Here is a 24,093-nt window from a genome sequence, read left to right on the forward strand (position 1 = left end):
GAAATAAAATATAAATCTGCATTTTTGTGAACAGGGCCATCTTTCTATTCCCCTCCGTCCCAGAACTTGTACATTAACATAAAAAGACCACTGCTTCCACCAAGGCCAGTTTGGTAAAGTAAAAATTTAACAGATGCCAATATGCCGTCATGGAATAGTATTCATGAGCCTGGTGATTAATGCTCACTATGTAATCAGACAAATTTTCTTTATGGTGGACACCAGTATTGTGCACATTCAGCTGAGCATAAAGTAAACCTGTGAGAGAAGGAACTGGCACCGATATTTTTTTTAGAAATTACAAGTTCCTAGACAGTCAATCTGCATGAATTTTCCAATTCATAGGATGTTTAAGTATAGTACAGGCTTGGGATTCTGACTTCACTGGCTACCAGGCTGTGCCATGCCAATGCTTTACCAAGTAAAAAAAAGCCATGGATAAGAATGAAAGCCAGGAAACTAGCAAACTCTAAAAAAAATTAGCCCTTTTGTTTCTAAATCACAAGGTTTACTTTAACAAAACCCAGGCATACGTACACAGGTGACACCACAAGAAAATAGCTTATGGGTGTATAAATCTAAAAGAAATAGAAAAAAAAAAAAAAAAAAGGTGTTCGAAAGGCCCCAGGGTAGAGGGACTTCTGGAAAGTGGCATCAATCTATGCAGAACCAAGGAATACCAGAATTTGAGAGGAAAGTTAAGCAGTAACATGCTTTATATGTGAGGCTTTTTTTGTAGTGTGTACCATCAGTTAATTGCTTAGTAAAAAAAAAAAAAAAGAAAATTTTAGCTTATGTTGGCAAATCCTGAGACGGACACTCCAACATGTAAGCATATACAGTTACAAAGTTTGAAGACATGCAGGAGGCTCCCTAACAAGGCAGGTCCAATGTTAAAGATAAAAAACATTTTACACATCACTAGACTGAAACAAAGCAGGCAGAAAATGAGCTATACTTGTACAAAGGAAAAAAGTCAGGGCTCACAAATTATACTAACCTTATTACAGTGACGTCCGATGCCCATTAGAAAGTTGTCTGGTTTAATGTCTCTGTGTATAAAATTCTTTGTGTGTACATATTCAATTCTACTGATCATCTAAATATACAAAAAAAAAGTCAACGTGCAGAAAATTTACATACAAAAACCATAATGAAATAAGGCACATTTAAAGCACAGCATACTAGCACATTATGACAGGCTTACCTGTAAAAAATATCCCGCCAGCAGCCCCCTGTTACTTCTGACAGGGCCAACACCTTCACCCAGTGTTCCTTACAGGTCTGCAGACTCCAGCCAGTCGAATGACTGAGCCGTAATGTTGTCACTCCCACACATGCGCCCAGGAGCCATGGCACAACGCTCTGGATTGACAGCACATTCAGTGTGCCCTTAATACAGAGTGCAGTGAACATGCACCGGTGACATCACTGACTGCAGAAATAGTAATATCTCTTAGACCACAGGTGTCAAACACAAGGCCCTCCAGGCCATTTCATGTGGCCCTTCCAGAGCTCCAGCCCTCCTCTGGTCCTACTCCAGACCCTACTTTCAAGCAATGCATCCAGCTTCTTCTCAGCAGCAACATAAAGGGGGTGCACTGTGATGTAAGGGAGAGTAGGGGACTCAACTTCTGATGGTGGGGTGGGCGGCTCTTGACATCTGATGTAAATTGGAGGCGGATGCACTGGACATCTCATCTTACAGATACAACCGACCCTTTTGAGGGCAATCATAATGCTGATGTGGCCCACCATGATATTGAGTTTGACACCCCCTTTCCTAGACAGTACACGTTTAGGAGATATTTAGTGTACCTACAGGTAAGCTTCATTATAAGCTTACCTGTAGGTACAAGTGACCAGTGTTTACTACTAGAGGTCGACCGATATGGGTTTTTCTCTGGCCGATACCGATGCCGATATTTCCAAATTGGGGCGGCCGATGGCCGATATTTGCGGCCGATATTTTAGGCAGTTTTTTTTTTTATTAGCTCAGAAAATCTAGGTTGGGGAGGAGGTTATCGTTTAGGGTGGAGAGGTGGAGTGCAGCATATCGGTGTCCATCAGTGCCCACCAATGCAGCTCACCAGTGTAGCCTATCAGTGTCCATCAGTGCCACCTAATTAGTGTCCACCAGTTCAGCCTGTCAGTGCACCCCTCATCAGTGCCTACCAGTTCAGCCCATTAGTGTCCATCAGTGCCACCTCATTAGTGCCCACCAGTGCAGCCCATCAGCGCCACCTCATAATCATTAAAAAAGAAAAAAAATACAATCTTAGTCATTTTAAGGAGGGGGGTACAGAGAGGTGGTTGTAAAGCTACCTCTCTGTACCCCCTCCTCCACAGCCACCTCTCTGTACCCCACTCCTCCACAGCCACCTCTCTGTACCCCACTCCTCCACAGCCACCTCTCTGTACCCCACTCCTCCACAGCCACCTCTCTGTACCCCACTCCTCCACAGCCACCTCTCTGTACCCCACTCCTCCACAGCCACCTCTCTGTACCCCACTCCTCCACAGCCACCTCTCTGTACCCCACTCCTCCACAGCCACCTCTCTGTACCCCACTCCTCCACAGCCACCTCTGTACCCCACTCCTCCACAGCCACCTCTGTACCCCACTCCTCCACAGCCACCTCTCTGTACCCCACTCCTCCACAGCCACCTCTCTGTACCCCACTCCTCCACAGCCACCTCTCTGTACCCCACTCCTCCACAGCCACCTCTCTGTACCCCACTCCTCCACAGCCACCTCTCTGTACCCCACTCCTCCACAGCCACCTCTCTGTACCCCACTCCTCCACAGCCACCTCTCTGTACCCCACTCCTCCACAGCCACCTCTCTGTACCCCACTCCTCCACAGCCACCTCTGTACCCCACTCCTCCACAGCCACCTCTGTACCCCACTCCTCCACAGCCACCTCTCTGTACCCACCTCCTCCACAGCCACCTCTCTGTACCCACCTCCTCCACAGCCACCTCTCTGTACCCACCTCCTCCACAGCCACCTCTCTGTACCCACCTCCTCCACAGCCACCTCTCTGTACCCACCTCCTCCACAGCCACCTCTCTGTACCCGCCTCCTCCACAGCCATCTCTCTCTGTACCCGCCTCCTCCACAGCCACCTCTCTCTGTACCCGCCTCCTCCACAGCCACCTCTCTCTGTACCCGCCTCCTCCACAGCCACCTCTCTCTGTACCCGCCTCCTCCACAGCCACCTCTCTCTGTACCCGCCTCCTCCACAGCCACCTCTCTCTGTACCCGCCTCCTCCACAGCCACCTCTCTCTGTACCCGCCTCCTCCACAGCCACCTCTCTGTACCCGCCTCCTCCACAGCCACCTCTCTCTGTACCCGCCTCCTCCACAGCCACCTCTCTCTGTACCCGCCTCCTCCACAGCCACCTCTCTCTGTACCCGCCTCCTCCACAGCCACCTCTCTCTGTACCCGCCTCCTCCACAGCCACCTCTCTCTGTACCCGCCTCCTCCACAGCCATGTGTTGTGGAGAGGGGTGGATGGTGCTGGGCGTGGGTGGGGATGCGTTGTGGAGAGGGGTGGGTGGTGGTGGAGATGCATTGTGGAGAGGGGTGGGTGGGGATGTGTTGTGGAGAGGGATGGATGGTGCTGGGCATGGGTGGGGATGTGTTGTGGAAAGGGATGGATGGTGCAGGGGATGCGTTTGAGTGGGGTGGATGGTGCTGGGTGGGGATGAAGATGATTGTGTTGCATTGTGAAGATGGATGAGGATGACTGTGGGGATGAGAGTTACATTGTGAGAAGGATCTCCACAATGTAACTCATTTCCACCCAAAGTCGTCCTCATCCATTTTCTCAATGCCAGCCTCAGCCAGGTTTCCCTTTTAAAAGGAGTTTTAATAAATTCTGCAGGGGGGCACAGTAGCACATGATTTGGGCAACTTGCCCTCCATACATGCTGGTATCATAATCCAATTCTATCTGCATGCACCTAATAGGCTAGGTGCATGCTGATGAGCTGATCAGCCAATCATTGTTTAGAACTTGGTGTAATGTCAGCAGGCTCCGCCTCAGCAAGGAATGAAGACATTACTGCTGGGGGGAGTTACATTAGTCAGGCGGCAGTTGTAAGCCAATGATTGTTTGTTTCTCCCTGTCCCTAATACAGCAAGTCGAGGGAGGGGGCGGGGCACGGCTGGCGGCGCGATGCCAGTGAAATCTATATCCCTTCTGTGGTCGCCGTGCAGATGTAGGAATCGGATACATGTGAGTGGGGTCAGTACTGCAGGGCAGGCGGATACTTTAGCTGCTAATCGGCCGATTCTTTCACAAAAATCGGCCGATGCAGATTTCACAAAAATGGCGAAATATCGGCCGACCGATATATCGGTCTACCTCTATTTACTACCGCTTTAAAAGACATCCCTGTAAAACAAGACTACTTGCCTCTCCAGCTACCGGAGCTACTGGACTACACTCCATTGACAAAAATCTTGCCTGAAAAACTGCAAAGATACTGATACTTCTGGGATTATTCCTCTCCTGTGTCCCTAGCTGTACTCAGCGGTTCCTTCAGCTAACTTCATTGTTAATACTGGGTCCTGTAGTGACATGGAGATCGGCAAGAGGAAGCACCAAGCACAGCAGAGAGTACAGGAGATGGACACTTTTGGGAGTCTGTTTCTCAAGATTTCTCTTCAACGGAGAGGCAAGTACTTACTCTTTTAAAGAGATCATCTTTGGGGAATATCAGACACACTGATGTACTGTTGCAAGCAGCATGTCTTTTTTGCAATAGTTCCACTTTAACCATTTCCAGTCCAGGCCAATGCTGACATTTCTCATACGTGTAAAAATCTGAATTTTCTCACTAGAGAATTACTTACAACCTCCAAACATATGTTTTATGCAGAGGCCCTGGTGAATAAAATGGGCGTGGCAATTTTATGTCACTCAGTATTCACACTGCAGTTATTAACCACTTCCAGACCCGCGTATTGTAAATGTACGTCCTCTTTTTAAACATGGATATCTCAGTAACGGCAGCAGCTGCTGCCACAACTGAGATATCCATGTTTTCAGCGGGCGGCCGTGTAAACGATAACGGCGGTCTCCGCAGCGGATTCGCCGTGAGATCGCCGTTATCGGTGGCGGGAGGGGCCTCCCGCCGCTTTTCCGCGCCCTCCACCGCTTACTGGAGCCGTCGGTAGCGGCAGAGGAGATCCGATGCTGCCGCCTGGAGAGTGAGGACTTGAGTGAGGGCAAGATGGCCCCCACCCGTCCTCATAGCTCTGCTGGGCGGAAGTGACGTCAAAACGCCAGTCCCGCCCAGCCTCTTAAAGAGACAATTTTTTTTTTGTCTTTTTTAAATGACAAATTTTCCTTTTTTTCTTGCATTTAAGCCTAAATATGAGATATGAGGTCTTTTTGACCCCAGATCTCATATTTAAGAGGACCTGTCATGCTTTTTTCTATTACAAGGGATGTTTACATTCCTTGTAATAGGAATAAAAGTGACCATTTTTTTTTATATTTTAGTGTAAAAAAAATCAATAAAATTAAATAAGAAAACAAAAAAAATTTTTTAAAGCGCCCCGACGAGCTCGCGCGCAGAAGCGAACGCATACGCGAGTAGCGCCCGCATATGAAAACGGTGTTCAAATCACACAAGTGAGGTATCGCCGCGATCGTTAGAGCGAGAGCAATAATTATAGCCCTAGAGCTACTCTGTAGCTCAAAAAAATGCAACTTATAGAATTTTTTAAACGTCGCCTATCTAGATTTTTAAAGGGTAAAAGTTTGATGCCATGCCACGAGCGGGCACAATTTTAAAGCGTGACATGTTGGGTATCATTTTACTCGGCGTAACATCATCTTTCACAATATATAAAAAAATTGGGCCAAATTTATGGTCTTATTTTTTAATTCAAAAAAGTGATTTTTTTCCAAAAAAAGTGCGCTTGTAAGACCGCTGCGCAAATACGGTGTGACAAAAAGTATTGCGATGACCGCCATTTTATTCTCTAGGGTGTTAGAAAAAAAAAATATATAATGTTTGGGGGTTTTAAGTAATTTTCTAGCAGAAAAAACTGTTTTAGTCTTGCAAACACCAAATCTGAAAAACACCTAAGGTCTTTAAGTGGTTAAACATAAATAAAAGCACTTTAATGATTTAGTGCACAAATATACCATATTTATCGGAGTAGAACATGCACCTTAATTTTAAAAAGGAAAGTTTCAGGGGGAAAAAAACAAAATAATTTTAAATAAACTTTGAAGCAAAATTAAGGGTCAGTCCTTCAATACAGCCTGATCAGTCACCATCTGCAGCCTCACCATTGGCAATTAATGCAGTCACACTGCTTTTAGCCCAGTGTCTATATTCAATCCTGAGCACGAGGACTGATATATGTACTAGGGTAAATATAGCCTATGCAATAGAGTACAATGGCAGTCCCTATTGGCACCCATTTTCCATTGAATGGTGCACAGGTTGCAACCACTATAAGCACATCTTCCAGCCAAACTTGATTAGCAAATATTGACTATTGAGGACAAGGCTTTTGTGCATAATCAAAATTACAGTTACACAACGTCTCTTGAAACGTTGGCTGCAGCTGTCTTCTAGCTTCTTCTGCTTATACACATCAGACCCATTTTACTCTATTTTATACACAGTGGGAGATGAAGGTGCTCCGCAAAGACCAGATTTAGCATATCTCCCATCTCTAGAACAGGTATAAAAAAAAAATAAAAAAAATTACCTGGTCTGCTAACATAAGCACAGTTTTCATTGTGAACCTGCGCGAACAAAAGTTGAAGAGATCTTCAAGACTTGGCCCAAGCAGATCCATGACTAGAACGTTGTAATCTTTTTCTTGTCCATACCACCTAGATGTAAACAAATATACAAAATTAGTGAACAGCTGAAATATCCAACTGTGTGATGTGGAAACAGAGGCCCTAAATTTAGAATACTTTATACATGTAGAGTACTTTTTCTGGCATCTAATGTTATAGGAAACAAGCTGATGTTTCCGCATGGTCAACTATATACCATGTAATGTGTTAATATTACAAATGTGCTTAGTGTTGTAAACAAGTATGGAAAGCACCATTAGGAGCGTCTAGCAGGTTGAAGGAATTTTGCAGTACAGAAAAAATAAATAAAGCAATCACTGTGCATGCACAAATTGCCATATAACAGGGCATGACCCTCAGTTCGCATGACCCTCTAGTAGCAACACTTCCTTATCACGGACTATGGAAAAGGTTGCATTTCATTTGGAAATCAAGGTCTCAGTCTGGAGGAAGAGTGGAGGGGCACAAAATCCAAGTTGCATAAGCTACAGTGATGGTTTGGGGAGCCATGTCATCTGCTGGTGTTGGTGCACTGTGTTTTATCAAGTCCAAAGTCCGCAAATTCTAGGAGCACTTCATGCTTCTCTCTGCTGACCATCTTTATGGAGATGCCAACATTTTCCAGCAGGACTTGGCATGGTATCACAGCTTGATTGGCCAACAAACTGACCTAAACCCCATAGAAAATCTGTGGGGTATTGCCAAAAGGAAGAGTTTAACACCAGACACAACTACCGCATTTCCAAGAAAATAAGACCCATCGTTATTTTCCAGGAGGGCTGCAATATAAGCCCTACCCCAAAAATAAGCCCTAGTTTAAAATGCTTGTAAAATCATACACTCATCACAGAAGTGTACAGCGGCGCTATAATGAAGGTATTTGGCACAATTACAGAAACACAATTTGTACATTATATACTACTGTAATAGAGTAGAGTATAGGATTTTACAAGAATTTTAACTCAGTTCACACTGGGGGTTCCTGACAGGCAGGGAGGGGGGCGGGAGAGAGAAGACAGACCATTATATGGCAAGACCTACCCCGAAAATACTAGTGTCTTTTGTTGCCAAAATTAATACAAAACCCGGGCTTATTTTCGGGGAAACACGGTATGCAGATGAGCTGAAGGCCACCATCAAGGCAACCTGCGCTTCCATAACACCTCAGTGCCACAGACCGATCGCCTCCATGCCACATTGATGCAGTAATTCATGCAAATGGAGCCCGAACAAGTATTGAGTGCACACTATAATGAAAATATTGAAAACTTTAGTAAGCCAATCTTTCTGTATTAACAATCCTCTTATTGGTCTTGCATAATATTCAAATTTTCTGGGATACAAAATTTGGGGTTTTCACTAGCTTTAAGCCATAATCATCAAAAGTAAACAAAAAATGCTCTAAATATATCACTCTATGTGTAACGCATTTTTGTAAAATATGGGTTCCACTTTTTGAATTACTGAAAATAAAATTACTTTTTGATATTATATGAGCTGCACCTGTACGTTAACCTATGTGTCATTGCACATTTGGGTTTTACAGGCACAGAGGACCATTAGCAGGCTGGGGGAAAAAACCCACATGGATTACAAATGCGTTTTTGATGGGAGCTTTTGGGCAAGAAAAAAAATAAAATAAAAACAGACGTGCCTAAACAGCACATGGGTGCATTAAGCATTTAAGTATTTTTAGTGTTTTAAGGGAAGATGCTTATAAAACAAAAATGCGCCCAGGCATTTAATGCAGATTTTTTTTTCTTACAGCAGTTCTGCCAAATTTTCCTAGTGTGCATTGATCCTAAATGTGGTAGAGACCAGGAAAATCTGCTTTACCTTCTCCGGATGTACCATAAACTAGTGTGGTACTGAAATGGAGTTAGAAATTATATACACATTAGATTTTCCATGTGCAGTTAAACCCACTTTTTTTAGGGTATGTCATTACTGATAAAATCACCATGTCGTGGAGGATGCAACAAGAATACTATACCCAGGAAAAAAGTAGTGGTACAAACTTTCGTAGTTCAAACTTCACCATCACTCAGTAAATATGTGCAACTTATCCTTTATAAACGGTTACCAGCATAAAAGTAATGCAAACAAATGTGCAAAAAATATCTTGCTGGCCAAACAAAACATGGTCCTGGGCTCCGATGTATAACCTAAAGACCCAACCACCACACCCTATAGGTTCTACAAATGGCCTATGCATGGCTTTGGGGGGTAATGCTGTAACCATACACAGTTGTGAGCACCCCAGGTAAAAATTTGTATTAATGTGCATAACGAAGCCAAGGAAAGATGGAAAAATCTCCAAAAGGCATCAAATTACAGATTAGACATTCTTATAATATGTCAAAAAAAGTTAGATTTTATTTCCATCATTTACATATTCAAAATTACAGAAAACAAAAAAATGGCGTCAGCAAAAGTTTGGGCACCCTGCAGAGTGAATATCTTGTACTGCCCCCTTTGGCAAGTATCACAGCTTGTGAACGCTTTTTGTAGCCAGCCAAGAGTCTTTCAATTCTTGTTTAAGGTATCTTTGCCCATTCTTCCTTACAAAAGTCTTCCAGTTCTTTGAGACTTCTGGGCTGTCTGTCACGCACTGCTCTTTTAAGGTCTATCCATAGATTTTCAATTATGTTGAGGTCAGGAGATTGTGAAGGCCATGGCAAAACCTTCAGTTAACGCTTCTTGATGTAATCCCCCGTGGATTTTGAGGCGTTTAGGATCATTATCCATTTGTAGAAGCCATCCTCTCTAACTTCAGCTTTTTCACAGATGGCATCAAGTTGTCATCCAAAATTTGCTGAAATTTTATTGAATCCATTTTTCCTCACAATCCTGCGAGCTGTTCTGTCTGATATTTTTCTTGGTCTTCCAGATCTTGCTTTAACTTCCACCGTTCCTGATGACTGCCATTTCTTAATTACATTCTGATCAGAGGATATTGACATCTGAAAACGCTTTGCTATCTTCTTATAGCCTTCTCCAGCTTTGTGAGCATCAACTATTTTCAGTTTCAGTTTTCTAGACAACTGCTTAGAACAGTGGTTCTCAACCTTTCTAGTCCTGTGACCCCCTGATAAAAAATTCCCATATTGTGGGGACCCCTTACAGTAAAATAAATTTTGTAGCATGGGTTGTCAGCACCTAAGGCAAGACAAGTAATTTGTACCCCTAACCCATGTACATTTAGTGCTCCCTGAGTCAATTCCACTTGTACAGTATTAAAACCCTGTATGGTACATTTTGGGATGTGCCACTCTTTTTCATGGTTCTCCTTTCTTTCCCTTTTATCTCTCTCTATCCTAATTTCTTGTTCTCCCCCTTCCCTCTCTCTAGCCATGTTTCTTGTCATTTCTGTTATTTCTCTTATTCTTTCTCTCCCTTTTTCTTTCTTCCTCCCCCTCTTTTTTCCCCATGTATGTGGTATTAGTGGTATTAATTCTATTAGTGCCAATGCTAGTTGGGATGAGTGGCAGTGCTGGCAGGGAGTTGGGATGAGTGGTAGTGCTGGTGGGGGGATGGGATGGGATGGGATGAGTGGCAGTGCTGGGAGTTCTGATAAGCCAACTTAGGTGCTCTTGATCAAGGTCATCTAGTGATCTTAGAACTGTAGTGGGGACTTTTAATAGCAACTCTAACAGGTAGTGTTACTCACTGTGGTGCCTCTGGCTTCACTGTGTCTCAAGCTCTGTGGTGTCTTGCAGCAGTGACACCTATACTGAAATCAGAAGATAGGGTCTCCTCCAGCTCCTCCCACTTCACATTGCTCACCAGTCAGCTGACCTCTAGTCTCTGCCCCCCACCCATGCCAGGAACAGAATGCGAAGAGGCTGAGTGGGCAGCCACGGGCTCCAGGAACAGCCCAGCTGGGCTTCCACAAGCTCCAGGGAGACAGCCCTGCTGGATGGACACGAAAAGGCTGGGAGAGAGGTGCAGGCTTCAGAAACAGCCCAGGATTCAGTGACCCCTGGCAAATTGTCATTCGACCCCCGAGGGGGTCCCGACCCCCAGGTTGAGAACCACTGGCTTAGAAGAACCCATGGTGCTGATTGTTGGGGCAAAGTCAGATGAGTCTGGGCATTTAAAACCTTTGAGATTGACATCACCTGGTCTTCCCAGACGATGATTGAGAATAATCCATGACACTGGCAGGTCTCAGCTTTGCAAAGGGGGCAGTGCATGCTATAAATTCTGCAGGGTGCCCAAACTTTTGCAGACACCATTTTTTGTTTTCTGTAATTTTGAAAGTGTGGAAATAAAATCTAACTTTTTTTGACATATTATAAGAATGTCTAATCTGTAATTTTAAGCCTTTTGGAGGAGATTTTTCCATCTTTCCATGGCTTAGTTATGCACAATAATTTTTACCTGGGGTGTCCAAACTTTCGATTCTCTATATCGCGCATTCTAAAAAATTGATGGAAGGAGTGGTTATATTTAATTACATCCTTTATTTTCTTTGTGTCCCCCACCCCTCCTCCTGTCCTGTTTATTGCATGATTGTTTAAAGATTTTATTGATCAATATCAATTTAAACGCTTGCCGACCAGCTGCCATCATTATACCGATATACTGAGGCAGGTTGGCACAGCTGCGCAAATCGCCGTAGGTGTAAGTCGGCGGTTTCAAGAGCTCTAGGAGGCCTGTGGTGAAATGCCAGAGCCGATGCGCAATGGCCAGCGGCTGCTCCTCAGAGAGCCAGAACGGAGATCTGTCAATGTAAACGGACAGATCCCCAATCTATCGGTGAAGTAGAGAGAGCTGCTGTTCTTGGGATCAGGAACAGCAATCTCTCTACCCCAAGTCAGTCCACTCCCTCCCCCCCTAAGCCATAAAAACGTAACCCCTTCCCTGCCAGCGACATTTATACAGTAATCAGTGGCTATTTTTAGCTCTGATCGCCGTTTAAACGTCATGGCACAAAAAAGTGTGAGAGTAGTGTCTGATCTGTGTGCCGCAGCCCCGCTAAAAATCGCTGATCACCCCCATTCCTAACAAATGCCATAAATATATCCTTTATTTTGTATTCGCTATAACTTTTACGCAAACCAATATATGCTTATTGCGCATTACCAAAAAAAAAAAGTGTAGAATACATATTGGCTTAAACTGATGAATCTTTTTTTTGGGGGGGGGGGGGGGGTATTAAAGCAAAAAAAAAAAAAAAAATTGTTTTTCAAAATTGACGCTTTTGTTTATAGCGCAAAAATAAAAAATGATGATTACCACCAAAAGAAAGCCCAATTTGTGGGGGGGGGAAAATGTCACAATTGTCAGTTAAAGCAACGCAGTGGCGTATTGCAAAAAAACAACAACCCTGGACACTTCTGCCTGCAGCAATAATGGGAAATACCCTACCAACTTTCCCTCCATGGAAAATTAAACAGAACATGCACACAATGTGGGGCAATGTCTCTCCCCAGCAGCAGACACCGGCAGTAGCTGTCACTATGCGTAGTGCACGAGTATATTCATCAGAAGCCCTGGCAATTCCATTCCTGCCCACAATGATAGCAGTCTTGACAGGATGCTGCGGAGGAGTAATGTCACCCCAACACAGTCAATAGCATCCAAAAGCATGCTTGCAAAAAGAAGGCTAGGAAGCAGCATTGCTAGGGAGTTTCAAGAATCCGGCTAACAGAAAAAGTATGTATATTCCTTGCTTTCAGAAAAAAGTAGCCTTGTACTGACAAGGTCACTTTAATGTTGGTACTTTACAAGAGTCGGTTTACACTAGGGCAACACGACTTCCAGCGCGACTTTCAGAGGCGACTCCGACACGACATGAACATGAACCACAGGGCGATCTGGGGCGATTTACAACACAACTTGAAGTCGTCTCCAGGACAGGAGACTTTCCAGTGGCCAATAAAACAACAATCAGCTCTGGGAGAGGGAGGGGGGCAGGAGAGGTTTGCCTGAGAAATGTATGTTATCTTCCTGGAAAGTCGCTTCAGTTAGACCCGGTTCACACTGGAGCGACTCGTCAGGCGACACAGCCGCCTGACAAGTCGCGTCCCATTGTAGTGAATAGAACCGTTCTAATAGGAGCGACGCAACTTGCATTGACTTCAATACTGAAGTCATTTTGCAAGTTGCCTCTCAAGACGCCTTGAGATCGCCTTGCCGAGTCGCCCCCAAAGTCGCGTCGCCTGTGTGTGAACCGGCTCTTAAGACAGTGATCCGACTTCTGAGGCGACTTCCATTGAAATCAATGGGTACAAATCGCCTCCAAGTCGGATTGAAGTAGTACAGGAACCTTTTCTGAAGTCGGATCGCCTTGAGTCGTGTGTATTAACACAGCTCCCATTCACTTCCATTGTTTTTCTCTACAGCGCGACTTGGGATGACTTGAGGCGACATGAAGTCGGATCGCAAGTCGCCCCAGTGTGAACCGGCTCTTAGATTCAGCCCTGCTGAAACTTCCCAACAGGTCACTGGAAAAGCAATTTGGTTCAAAGCTTGTTTCAGATATGGAGAATATCTTAGCAACAGAAACAACTTAGTAGGCATGTAGAATAGATGCCATATGTGTGCACATTCTTATCTGCCAAAGGATCTGCAATTCTGTACCGCCAAGTCTTAAAGTGGTTGTAAACCTCAGGACATGAACTATGAACAAGGCATAGTCATCTATAGTGTTTACTTGTCTCAATTATGAGCACCAAGTGTCATTACTGTCTTCTGCTTTGTTCCTCTTCCATCTGACAGCCTCAGCTCTGTTCCTGTGTTCAGGGGGATGAGTGCCTTCCCTCCAATTAGCTCTCCTCACTGAGCAATCCAATTTCAGCTCTTCGCCTCCTTTTTCTGAATGCTCAGACAAGCGTTATACATTCTGCACTTTGAACGGCTGTAGAAAAAAAATACTGAAAATAAACAGGTACAACTTATGTAGGAGGATGGGTTTTCTCTCCAACACCTGAGGCCAGTCACTTCACTGGGTATATGTAAGGGTTTACAATCACTCTAAGGCATATCTGCTCAGCAGAACAGCCAGGCATGCGATACCATTTCCTGGTTTAGTGTTGCAGCTTGCTTACTGGACAGTAAATCGGCATTACTTCACTGCCATTTCTGATCCAATAAAGAAAAATCAGTGAAGCTGAACAAGGGGATAGCTGTATTATCTTACAGATATGCACTTGGCAGAATTGTGAGGCTCATCATTACCTCCCCAGTAAACAAACCTATCAGTGATTTAAAGAAAAACTTTAATGGCTTTAGGGTCATCTCAAGTTTGAACATTTTTGCTTTTGTGAAAAATGATTCTCTTATGGTTATATTTAAAGCGGGGGTTCGCGGTTGACGTTTTTTTTCCCGTTCATTTAACTCTTGTGCTGTTCTTTAAATTGTACTCACATGTTTCATGTTCCTAGTGGCCTGCATTCTCCCTCGGAATGAAATGTCTCTTTATAAAAATCTCTTTTGGCCATTTCCATTTTGCTTGTGGGCAGCGTGAAGCCCACAAGAAAATGCTTCTGGGAAGCGGTGAATCCCACGAGATTTTGCAAGTCTGCCTTATGACTCGTCTCCTGGGAAGCATGACGCTGTGCTCTCAGGAGACATTGCGATCTAGTCCCAGAAAACACTGGGGCGCTTGGAAACAAAATGACACGCCCACTCCCACGGGAGATACCCGGAAGTGACTGGTATTGTCTTGCTGAATCAAGGTATTGGAATCATTTTAAAAATTAGTGATAGCGGAATTTACATGTAGTTATTGTGCCGGTCTTAAAAAGCTGAAGTTTCTATTGAGGGTGAACCTTCGCTTTAAGTAGTGAACGTGACTAGGGCCGAAACTAATAGATTAATCTACAACTAATCGATTTTGAAATAGATTACCATTTTCATAATCGATCAATCGGCCAGTAACATAATGGGGTTAAAAAAAAACTAAAATGAGCTCTTTTTAGTACAAAAAGAGCAAATCGCTACTATAAATATTACTTTCACTGTCCCACAGTAAAAAATGTACCCCCTTACAACAGTAGCGATTTGCTCTTTTTATACCAATTTTAGTTTAAACCCATTATGTTACTAAACATCTCAGGCCTGGGTGTTTCTGCAGAAACACTACAGTTCATTTACATGGTTTCCTACAGGACACACTTCACATCCATGATTTTTTCAGCTGCTGCATATTTGGAAAGGGTAAGGAATTTGTTTTTGTTTTTTTTTTAACGCATTTTGCTTTTTTGGTTCAATATACATCATTGGAGAAGCTGCAGAAAAGCATGATCCTTTTGCGGCAATGTTTTCTAATCTGTATTTTTTTTTAAGGTTATTAACCGATTAATCGAAACAATAAACCGGCCAACTAATCGATTATGAAAATAATAGTTGCAGCTCTAAATGTGACATTTACCAGTCACTACAGGTGTACGGCAATATTCCTGCAATTTCAACCACTTGTTGTCCAGGCCAGTTCTGACATTTCTCACAAAAAGAAAAACAGTAATTTTGCTAGAAAGTTACTTAGAATCCCCAAACATGTTCTGATAGCAAAGGCCCTTGAGAATAGAATAGTGGTTGTGCAATTTATGTCGCACAATATTTGTGCAGTTGTTTCAAACACATTTTCAGGATAGGCACACTTTAAAGTGGTTCTAAAGCCAAAAGTCTTACCTTAATACATTCCTCTGCATTAAAAAAGGTAGACTTTTTTGTATTTAAATAGGCAATTTTGGTTCTGTACTGAATTACTAGGCATATGTGTTTTTTCACCTTAATACATTCTATGCATTAAGATGAAAAAACACCTTGCTGTGTCCCCCAGCCCCCCCCCCCCTTTGTTTTACTTACCTGAACCCCGAATTTCCATGGGCGTAAAATCCCATCTCGCTCTCCCCGCGGCTTCTCGGCTCTTCATTTGATAGATTGGTAGCAGCGCAGCCATTGGCTCCTGCTGCTATCAAATCCAATGATGCGGCCACGGGGGGCAGGGCGAGTCATACACTCGGTGGCTATGTACACAGTAGCGCCCGCAAGGTAACCCCCTCGGGATAGAGCCTCCCAAAGAGGGTTATCTATTGCAGGGAGAAGCCGCGAGAGCCGCTGTGGGACCCCAGAAGAGGACAATCTGTGCCACTCTTTGCAAAACGAACGGCACAGTGGAGGCAAGTACGACTTTTTTTTTATAAATAACAAACAGAACCTATAGTATCACCAACTGTTTAGACCCCTCCAGCGCGTGGACTTGTTTGGCCGGTGACGGCCTGTTGACAGTCTTGAAAACCTTTCTATATATAAGGGTATTTGGGAAGGGTTTTGTTTCTTCAAGTTTGTATTATTGGTACAAAAATGAAAAATGCAATTAAATAAAAAAAAAACACACACACACACACACACACACACACACACACACACTTGTATAGCTTTCTGTCCTCCGTGTGAAGCCCTGCTTTGTGCGAGTCTACGGAGAACATCTCTATCTTTTCTTACTGGACAGGTACCTGCTCCCGCTTCTGTTCGGAACGGCTAGGCAAATTGAGCAGAAGTTCCCTCCTCTCCCCTGCAGTCTTCTGGAACACATCACAGGTCCCAGAAGACTGCAGGACCATACAAAAGCACACGTTAACTTTTTTTTATCATTCAATGAATCCTCCCCCTTTACTTTTTGGCAAAATCCTTTGTGATAGCACCGGTATTGACAGGTACTCTTTACTGAGAGATCTGAGGTTATTTTAGATCCCAGATCTCTCCTCTGTCCTCAAAAACAGCTGCTCAAACCAAAAATCGGTTTACATAGACCAGGGATCCTCAAACTACGGCCCTCCAGCTGTTGCGGAACTACACATCCCATGAGGCATTGTAAAACTCTGACATTCACAGACATGACTAGGCATGATGGGAATTGTAGTTCCTGAACAACTGGAGGGCCATAGTTTGAAGATCCATGACAGACTTTCCACACCCTGTAGAAGTGACTGGGCAGCTGCAGCCATGGTCCTGGGATGTGTGTGTGTGCGCGCGCACACACACACGCGGCAGATGGGAAGCAGTTACCAATTCACCTGCAGTGGTTTGGTATACAGGTATGTCACATTCACCATTTAAACTTTTCTGTAATAAAGAAATTATGTATTCGCTAATCTTTCTGTAAAATATTTAGATGGTTAGTGAGGATTAAAAGGTTTGCCGCAATCAATAGTAAAAACCACCAAAAACTGACATGTTGAATTTATAATTTTTTTAATACATTTTTAGAAACATATATTTTTTTTTTTTTAATTTACAATAACTATTGCTTAAAATGAACTGTAGTAAGCCCAAACACTATTTTTAAAGGGGGGCACTGTTGGATGCATTACCCTGAGTTTGGTTGTAAAATCATCTAAAACAAAATAAATAACCTGGAACAGAATATTTTATTAAAGCGGTGGTTCACCCTTAACATGTTTTTAGTATAAAATTCGGCATAGTAGCGCGAGCTACAGTATGCCTGTCTTTATTTTTTTAGTCCCGTACTCACAGTGTAATCGTAGACACAAGATTTCGACTCCCCGCGGGGAATGGGCGTTCCTATGGAGAGGGAAGGTGATTGACGACCGGCTCTGGCACGTCACGCTCCCCGAAGACAGCCGGAACAGGTCTCGGCTCTTCACGGCGCTATACGGCACCTGCGCACAGACTATGCGCAGGCGCCGTGAAGCGCCAAGTCCTATTTCGGGTATTTCCGGAGAAGCGTGACGTGCCAGAGCCGGCCGTCAATCATGCTGCCTCTCCATAGGAACGCCCATTCCCCGAGGGGGGTCGTAATCTTGTCGCTACGATTACACTGAGTACCGGACTAAAAAAATAAAGACAGGCATACTGTAGCTCGCGCTACTATGCCTCATGTTATGCTAGAAGAAAAAAAAACTTTTTTTTTTTTATTAATAGGGTGAACCCCCGCTTTAAAGACATTTCAGACAATGCCTGAAGAACCATTTAAAAAGAAAATTCCAGCTAAATTAGGGGACCTTCCCATTTATTCCTATCCCAAATGGCACTGTATTAATAGCTTAAAGTGGAGGTTCCATCCAAAAAACAATTTTGCTTTAAACTGTAGCTTACGACTAAAAAAGAAAAAACATTTATTTTTTACTCATCTGGAAATGCCTGTTGCTATGCGGTCCCACGAAATCTGCCTTTGAAACCACCTAGGATTCTGACATCATCTCCCTCTAATGCTCCTGGGAAATGTGTGTCATTTCCCAGGATGCAGTGCGCTGTCCAATTATCACTCCCCATCCAAGACTTCCAGGAAGTGCCTGTAAGCTTCACAATGCCCACAAGCAAAATGACAACGGTGTAGATATAGTTTTATAAACTATCTTTTTTTAATATCTATGCGGATCGGCGGCGGATTGTAAAATGGTAAGTGAGCAGATTTATATTATAAAAACGCAGGATGAAAGGACATGCATTTAAAAAATGCTAATTGTGGTGTGGTTGGAACTCCGCTTTAACATACATACATACATACTAGAGCCCTATGCAAACAACTAACTAGAGATTTGACAGTGGCTATACCCACATTAAAAATATAACAATCAAAAGCTAAACATATTTAAACAGGACAAAGGTTTGGAAAGATGACCTACCGGATGTGTGGGATGCCAACGCCTCCTTGCAAAATCTTATATAGTTTACTTTCATACAACAACTGTGGGTGACGGGCTTTCTGTGACTCAAGTTTTACAGCAACTTCCTGCAAAACAAGAAACAATGGTTAGTGCCATTATTTGACTTTTGTATTTCTAAACAAAGCTTGACTTGGCGCATACTTCTTGTAAACTTTCAAAAGTTAGACTAGAGCTGGAGAGCTCAACTATTTTACCACAACTGTAAAATGAGCCTTTACGAAGATCTCTGCAAAACCCTAAAAATATATACAGATACCCCAAGTACAGGCCCTCAGAACAGCCACAGTGTTGAGTTAGTATAGTTGGAGGTTTACATATATGCCCATCAACCTTTACAAATTGTAAATATAAAATATCCACTGATCACTCATAACATGACTGCAGACAGGTGAAAGAAAGAACAGTGATCATCTCTTTTCCAATGGCATGTAAATCTGGTGGGATATATTAGGTAGAAAGTGATCATAAATAATGTTCTTGACGCAGACATTTTTTTTTTCTTTTTTAAATGGGCAAGCGTAGGGATTTGAGCGGCGTTGCCACAGCAAGATTATACTGGGTCAGAACAACTTCAAAACTGCAGCCATTCTAGTATATTCCCAGTCTTCAGTGGTTAAAGCGGTTGTATACCCTCAGGGTATACTTGTACCTACAGGTAAGCCTACAATAAGGCTTACCTGTAGGTGCTTGCAATATCTCCTCAACCTACATGGTTAAGGAGATATTTGCAGAAAAGCGTGGGTGGGGATGTGTTGTGCAGAGGGATGGATGGCGCTGTGTGGGTGGGGATACGTTGTGGGGAGGGGTGGGTGGGGATGCATTGTTTATGGAGTGGAATGGATGGTGCTGGGCATGGGTGCCGATGCCTTGTGGAGAGGGATCGATGATTCTGGGCGTGGGTGGGGATGCGTTGGAGAGTGGTGGGTTGTGCAGGGGATGCATTGGAGAGGGATGGATGGTGCGTTGTGGAGAGGGATGGATGGGTGGTGCAGGGGATGCAGTGGAGAGGGATGGATGGTGCAGGGGATGCGTTGGAGAGGGATGGATGGGTGCGTGGTGCAGGGGATGCAGTGGAGAGGGATGGATGGATGGTGCAGGGGATGTGTTGGAGAGAGATGGATGAATGGTGCTGGGTGGGGATAAATATGATTGCGTTGCATTGTGAAGATGGATGAGGATGACTGTGTGGGGATGAGAGTTACATTGTGAAGAGGATCTCCACTATGTAACTCTCATCCACCCCGAGTCACTGTCAATCCATTTTCTCAATGCCAGCTTGTGAGCCTCAGCCAGGTTTCCCTTTAAAAAGGAGTTTAAATAAAGTCTGTAGGGGGGGGGGCACAGTAACCCACTGAATTTGTGTGACTTACCCTCCATCCATGCTGCTTTCTGGAATCTATCTGCATGCACCTGATAGGGCTAGGTGCATGCAGATTGGCTGATCTAACCAGTAAAGTATTTTTTTTAGAACGTGAAAGATGTTATGCCCTCGAATTGTGCAGCTCCAACGTATACACAAACTATATTGTCAAAGGTATTGGGATCAGGGTGAATATAAATCAATGAAAAAAAAACAAACAAAAAACAATTTAAAACTTGTTTGGGGGGGGTTTGCTAAAATGCTTTTGGAGTAAAAAAGCCATCTATAAAAAGGAAAGTGTTCTATTTAGGATACATTACTACAGGGTTTGACAAAATTTGCTTGGAATCTAGGAGCCAGCAAAAAAAGTTAGGAGCCAGAAAACGCATCCCGTCCCGACGAGCTTGCGCGCAGAAGCGAACACATACGTGAGCAGCGCCCACATATGTAAACGGTGTTCAAACCACACATGCGAGGTATCGCCGCGATTGGTAGAGCGAGAGCAATAATTCTAGACTTAGACCTCCTCTGTAACTCAAAACATGCAACCTGTAGATTTTTTTTAAATGTCGCCTATGGAGATTTTAAAGGGTAAAAGTTTGTCGGCATTCCACGAGCGGACATGTTGGGTATGTATTTACTCGGCGTAACATCTTTCATATTAAAAAAAAAAAATGGGGATAACTTTACTGTTTTATTTTTTAATTAAAAAAAAATGTAATTTTTTCGGAAAAAAAAAGGGCGCTTGTAAAAGCGCTGCGCAAATACGGCGTGACAGAAAGTATTGCAACGATCGCCATTTTATTCTCTAGGGTGTTAGGATAAAAAAATATATATAATGTTTGGGGGTTCTAATTAGAGGGAAGAAGATGGCAGTGAAAAATAGTGAAAAATGACATTAGAATTGCTGTTTAACTTGTAACACCAACGGCCACCACCAGATGGCGCCAGCTCACACAAGGAAGAGCTGGGGACTTCACAAGGCCGCGCCCCCCCCCCCCCCCCCCGGGATCGAGCGGTGGGGGAGGAAGGGGCCCGTGATGTCCGGTAATTGAGGCCGCGGCTCTACGGCCTTGTGAAGTCCCCAGCTCTTCCATTACTGATCCTGGGGAAAAGGCGTTCCGCGGACTAGGCCGAAGCCGTGGCCTCACCTAAAGCATCCTGTCCACAACAATCCTGGGAAAAGGACACGAGCGGCAGATGCCTTTTCCCAGGATCGCGGCGAGCAGGATGTTTTAGGCGAGGTCGCGGCTTTGGCCTAGTCCGCGGAGCGCTGGTCCTATGGAACAACATTTTTTTTTTGCCCACCTTCCAAGCCAAGTCGCCAGGACGCTATTTCTGGTCGCCATGGCGACCAGGATTTGTCGAGCCCTGCATTACTATATAGTTTATTCAGCATGAAATTGAGCTTGGTTATGTAGCATGAGGCTGTATATTCTGCAATATTTACATTTTTGGTAAACTCATTCAATGAATCCAAGCTCTGCAAGCTGAGAACATGCACTGCATTGATGCATTCACACAATTTCACAGTAAGCATGAGATAAAACAAAGGTCAGGAATATTCTTACATTCCATTGGTTAGGGTATACGCTCTCCTTCGTAATCTATTTCAGATTAACATTAAAATGGACCCTTATGTAGCACGTAAACCCATCGTGGAATTACTGCGTCCAGAGAGGCAACTGGCCCAGCATCTCTTTACTGCAGCTCGGTTGACGATTGCGAGAGCATAGAAAACCCCCACACTTAGCTTTGAGGCAGTCAAAAACCGCCCGAACGATGTCATGTTACCGAGAAACGGCTGTTTTTTCTGATACGCACAACAAATTTCTCAGGATTTGGCAGCCTTGGATCACATACTACCACCCTTCTAGGTTTGACACCGCATTACTGTCAATGTAGGTCTCCTCTCGCGCGCACCCCGTGGACCTTCTATCCCCCCGTTATTTCTTTCTCCCCATTTCACCTTCCATTCTTTCTCGCTGTACTCCACTTTACTCTCTTTCTCCACTCCTTCACGGTCTCTTCTCTGGCTGTTATCTCTTTGTACTCTTTCTAGAGGATGCCAACCTTTTTTTTCCTCTGATGTTGTAAATTGCACACTTGTTCTACAGGTTTACAGACATCCGGGCGATGCCCGGGTTCTAGGTCATCTTGTTCTACAGATTTTTTTTATAGCATAAGATCTTGCTTCAGGTATGTCGATGTGGGCTTTTGAGTCCGGATTTGCTCTGTACATTGTATGTTATATATCACTGTAGTGAACCTGTACTGTCGGTTTATGACAATAAAACTTTTGTAAAAGGTTTCCGATATCACTGTTTTACTAACCTGACAGCTTATTCTAAATAGGAAACCTTCATTTTGTTTGCAAATAAAGATTCCAACTACCAGCAAGTCCTTACATTTAAAGAGCACCTGTCATTTCAGATCAATCATGGCAGCGCCTGTTAGCAGGCATCCACTCACCTGCTGCCACCATGTCCCTCACCTTGTTGTGTCACTGGGCATCACCAGCCGTCTTCTTAAAGTGAATGAGACTGAGTCAACAGCGGGTCAGAGGAGGAGCCACTATGGGACAGAGATGACAGATGCTCTAAAATTAGGATTTAAAAAAGGGTCGATTTAAATCAAGCTATTTTACTAGTGATATAAATCTTGATTTAAATCAAATCCACCCTGATTGGGACGCCTGTCCTTACACGCACATGAACTTTGAAAACTTGCCACCCAGGCCTATTTTTACATTTCTCTCCTACGTCAATAAGACCCCAAATCTCACCTCTGGGCTAAGGGCCCTTTCACACGGGCGGATCAGTAATGATCCACCTCCGTGTGCCTGTCAGCTCAGCGGGGATCCTCCGTAAATTCCCCGCTGAGCCGTCGGCTGACAGGGCGGTCCCCGCACACTGTGCAGGGACCGCCCTGTCTTTTCACCGCTCTCCCCTATGGGGGGGGGGGGGGGGATCGGATGAACACGGACCGTATGTCCGTGTTCATCCAATCCATAGACGGAAGAAAAAAAATAGGATTTTCTTCCGTCCGCAAAATCGGAGGTGGGTGATTACGGGTGTCAGCGGATGTTTATCCACCGACACCCGCAATCACATAGGGACCAATGTATGTCCCGTTTTCAACATGTGAAAGAGCCCCAAGAAGCAAAAATAAATAAATAAATAAATAAATAAATAAAAGAGGCTGGATGTGACGTCATAACATTGCGCCCGGCCTCCGGCTATCAGAGACTCCGGCGACCATCTGGTCGGCCGGAAATCTCTATGGCAAACATCCGGGGCTGGCGGATCTGTTCTCCGACTCACCAATAGCAGCGGTGAGTCGGTAGAAGGACCGGAGGCGGGACCTCCCCTCTCGCAAGAACGATCAAGCGGCGGAACAGCCGCTATGATCTTTTTACGGTGTAGGGAATCGCCGGCTGAAAAAGACAATATCTGAATGATTCCTGTAGCTGCGGGCATCATTCCGATATCCCCACACAAATCAAGGACGTCATATGAAGGCTGGCGGGCAGTGGTTAAATGGCATCCCAGTCTTAGGCTTCATTATCAAGTTGGCCCACCCTTTGCAACTATAAAAGTTTTAGGTCTTCTGGAAAGACTGTCCAAGGTTTAGGAGTGTGTCTATGGGAATGTTTGACCATTCTTCCAGAAGCGCATTTGTGAGGTCAGGCGCTGATGTTGGATGAGAAGCCTGGCTCACAGTCTCCGCTCTAATTCACCCCAAAGGCGTTCTATCAGGCTGAGGTGCAGATCAGTCAAGTTCCTTCACCCCCAAACTCGCTTATCCTTGCCTTGTGCACTGGTCCAAATTTTTTCTGCACGCCAACAAGATGATCTATAAGCTGTGGGCACTGTGGGGGGGGGGGGGGGGTGGCAGATGAACAATTTTCATATTACTAGGTTTAGTAACACTTTAATAGTTTGCCACTCCTGCACAAATCGCTGTAGCTGTATGGCGGGCCCATGGGCTACCTGCAATTGCTCCTAAGGAGAGAACGGAGATCTGGCAATGTAAACAAAGATGGCACTTTTGGGGAGCAGGCATCCGATTCTCACTTCCAGAGTGATCGACTAGGTGATCCAAAGCGGAAGTTCTCCTCCCCCCTCCCTGCAGTCTTCTGGGTCATGCGACAGGTCCCAGAAGAATACGGGACCATTCATGCACAGTGGACATCCAGCTGGGAAGCTGCAAGCTGTCATAGCCAGGTGCCCAGTTAACATGCTGGTGCC

General features: G+C 44.4%; 1 protein-coding gene across 6 annotated transcripts in view; it reads right to left on the bottom strand.

Annotated features, from left to right (window-relative positions):
* The window catches only part of CSNK1A1 (casein kinase 1 alpha 1), a 69,766-nt gene that overhangs the window by 23,100 nt on the left and 22,573 nt on the right, over window positions 1–24,093 (bottom strand). For 5 of the 6 annotated variants that reach the window (XM_040344516.1, XM_040344518.1, XM_040344520.1 and 2 more), the window contains exons 2-4: window positions 18,442–18,548; window positions 6,745–6,871; window positions 1,001–1,099 (exon numbers count right to left, since the gene is read on the bottom strand). In XM_040344516.1, coding sequence (XP_040200450.1) covers window positions 1,001–1,099; window positions 6,745–6,871; window positions 18,442–18,548 — 333 coding nt within the window. The remainder of the gene's footprint in view (window positions 1–1,000; window positions 1,100–6,744; window positions 6,872–18,441; window positions 18,549–24,093) is intronic. The other variant, XM_040344522.1, reaches the window with a different exon arrangement.

This window comes from Rana temporaria, chromosome 3 (genome assembly GCF_905171775.1).
Source record: "Rana temporaria chromosome 3, aRanTem1.1, whole genome shotgun sequence".
Classification (NCBI taxonomy): domain Eukaryota; kingdom Metazoa; phylum Chordata; class Amphibia; order Anura; family Ranidae; genus Rana; species Rana temporaria.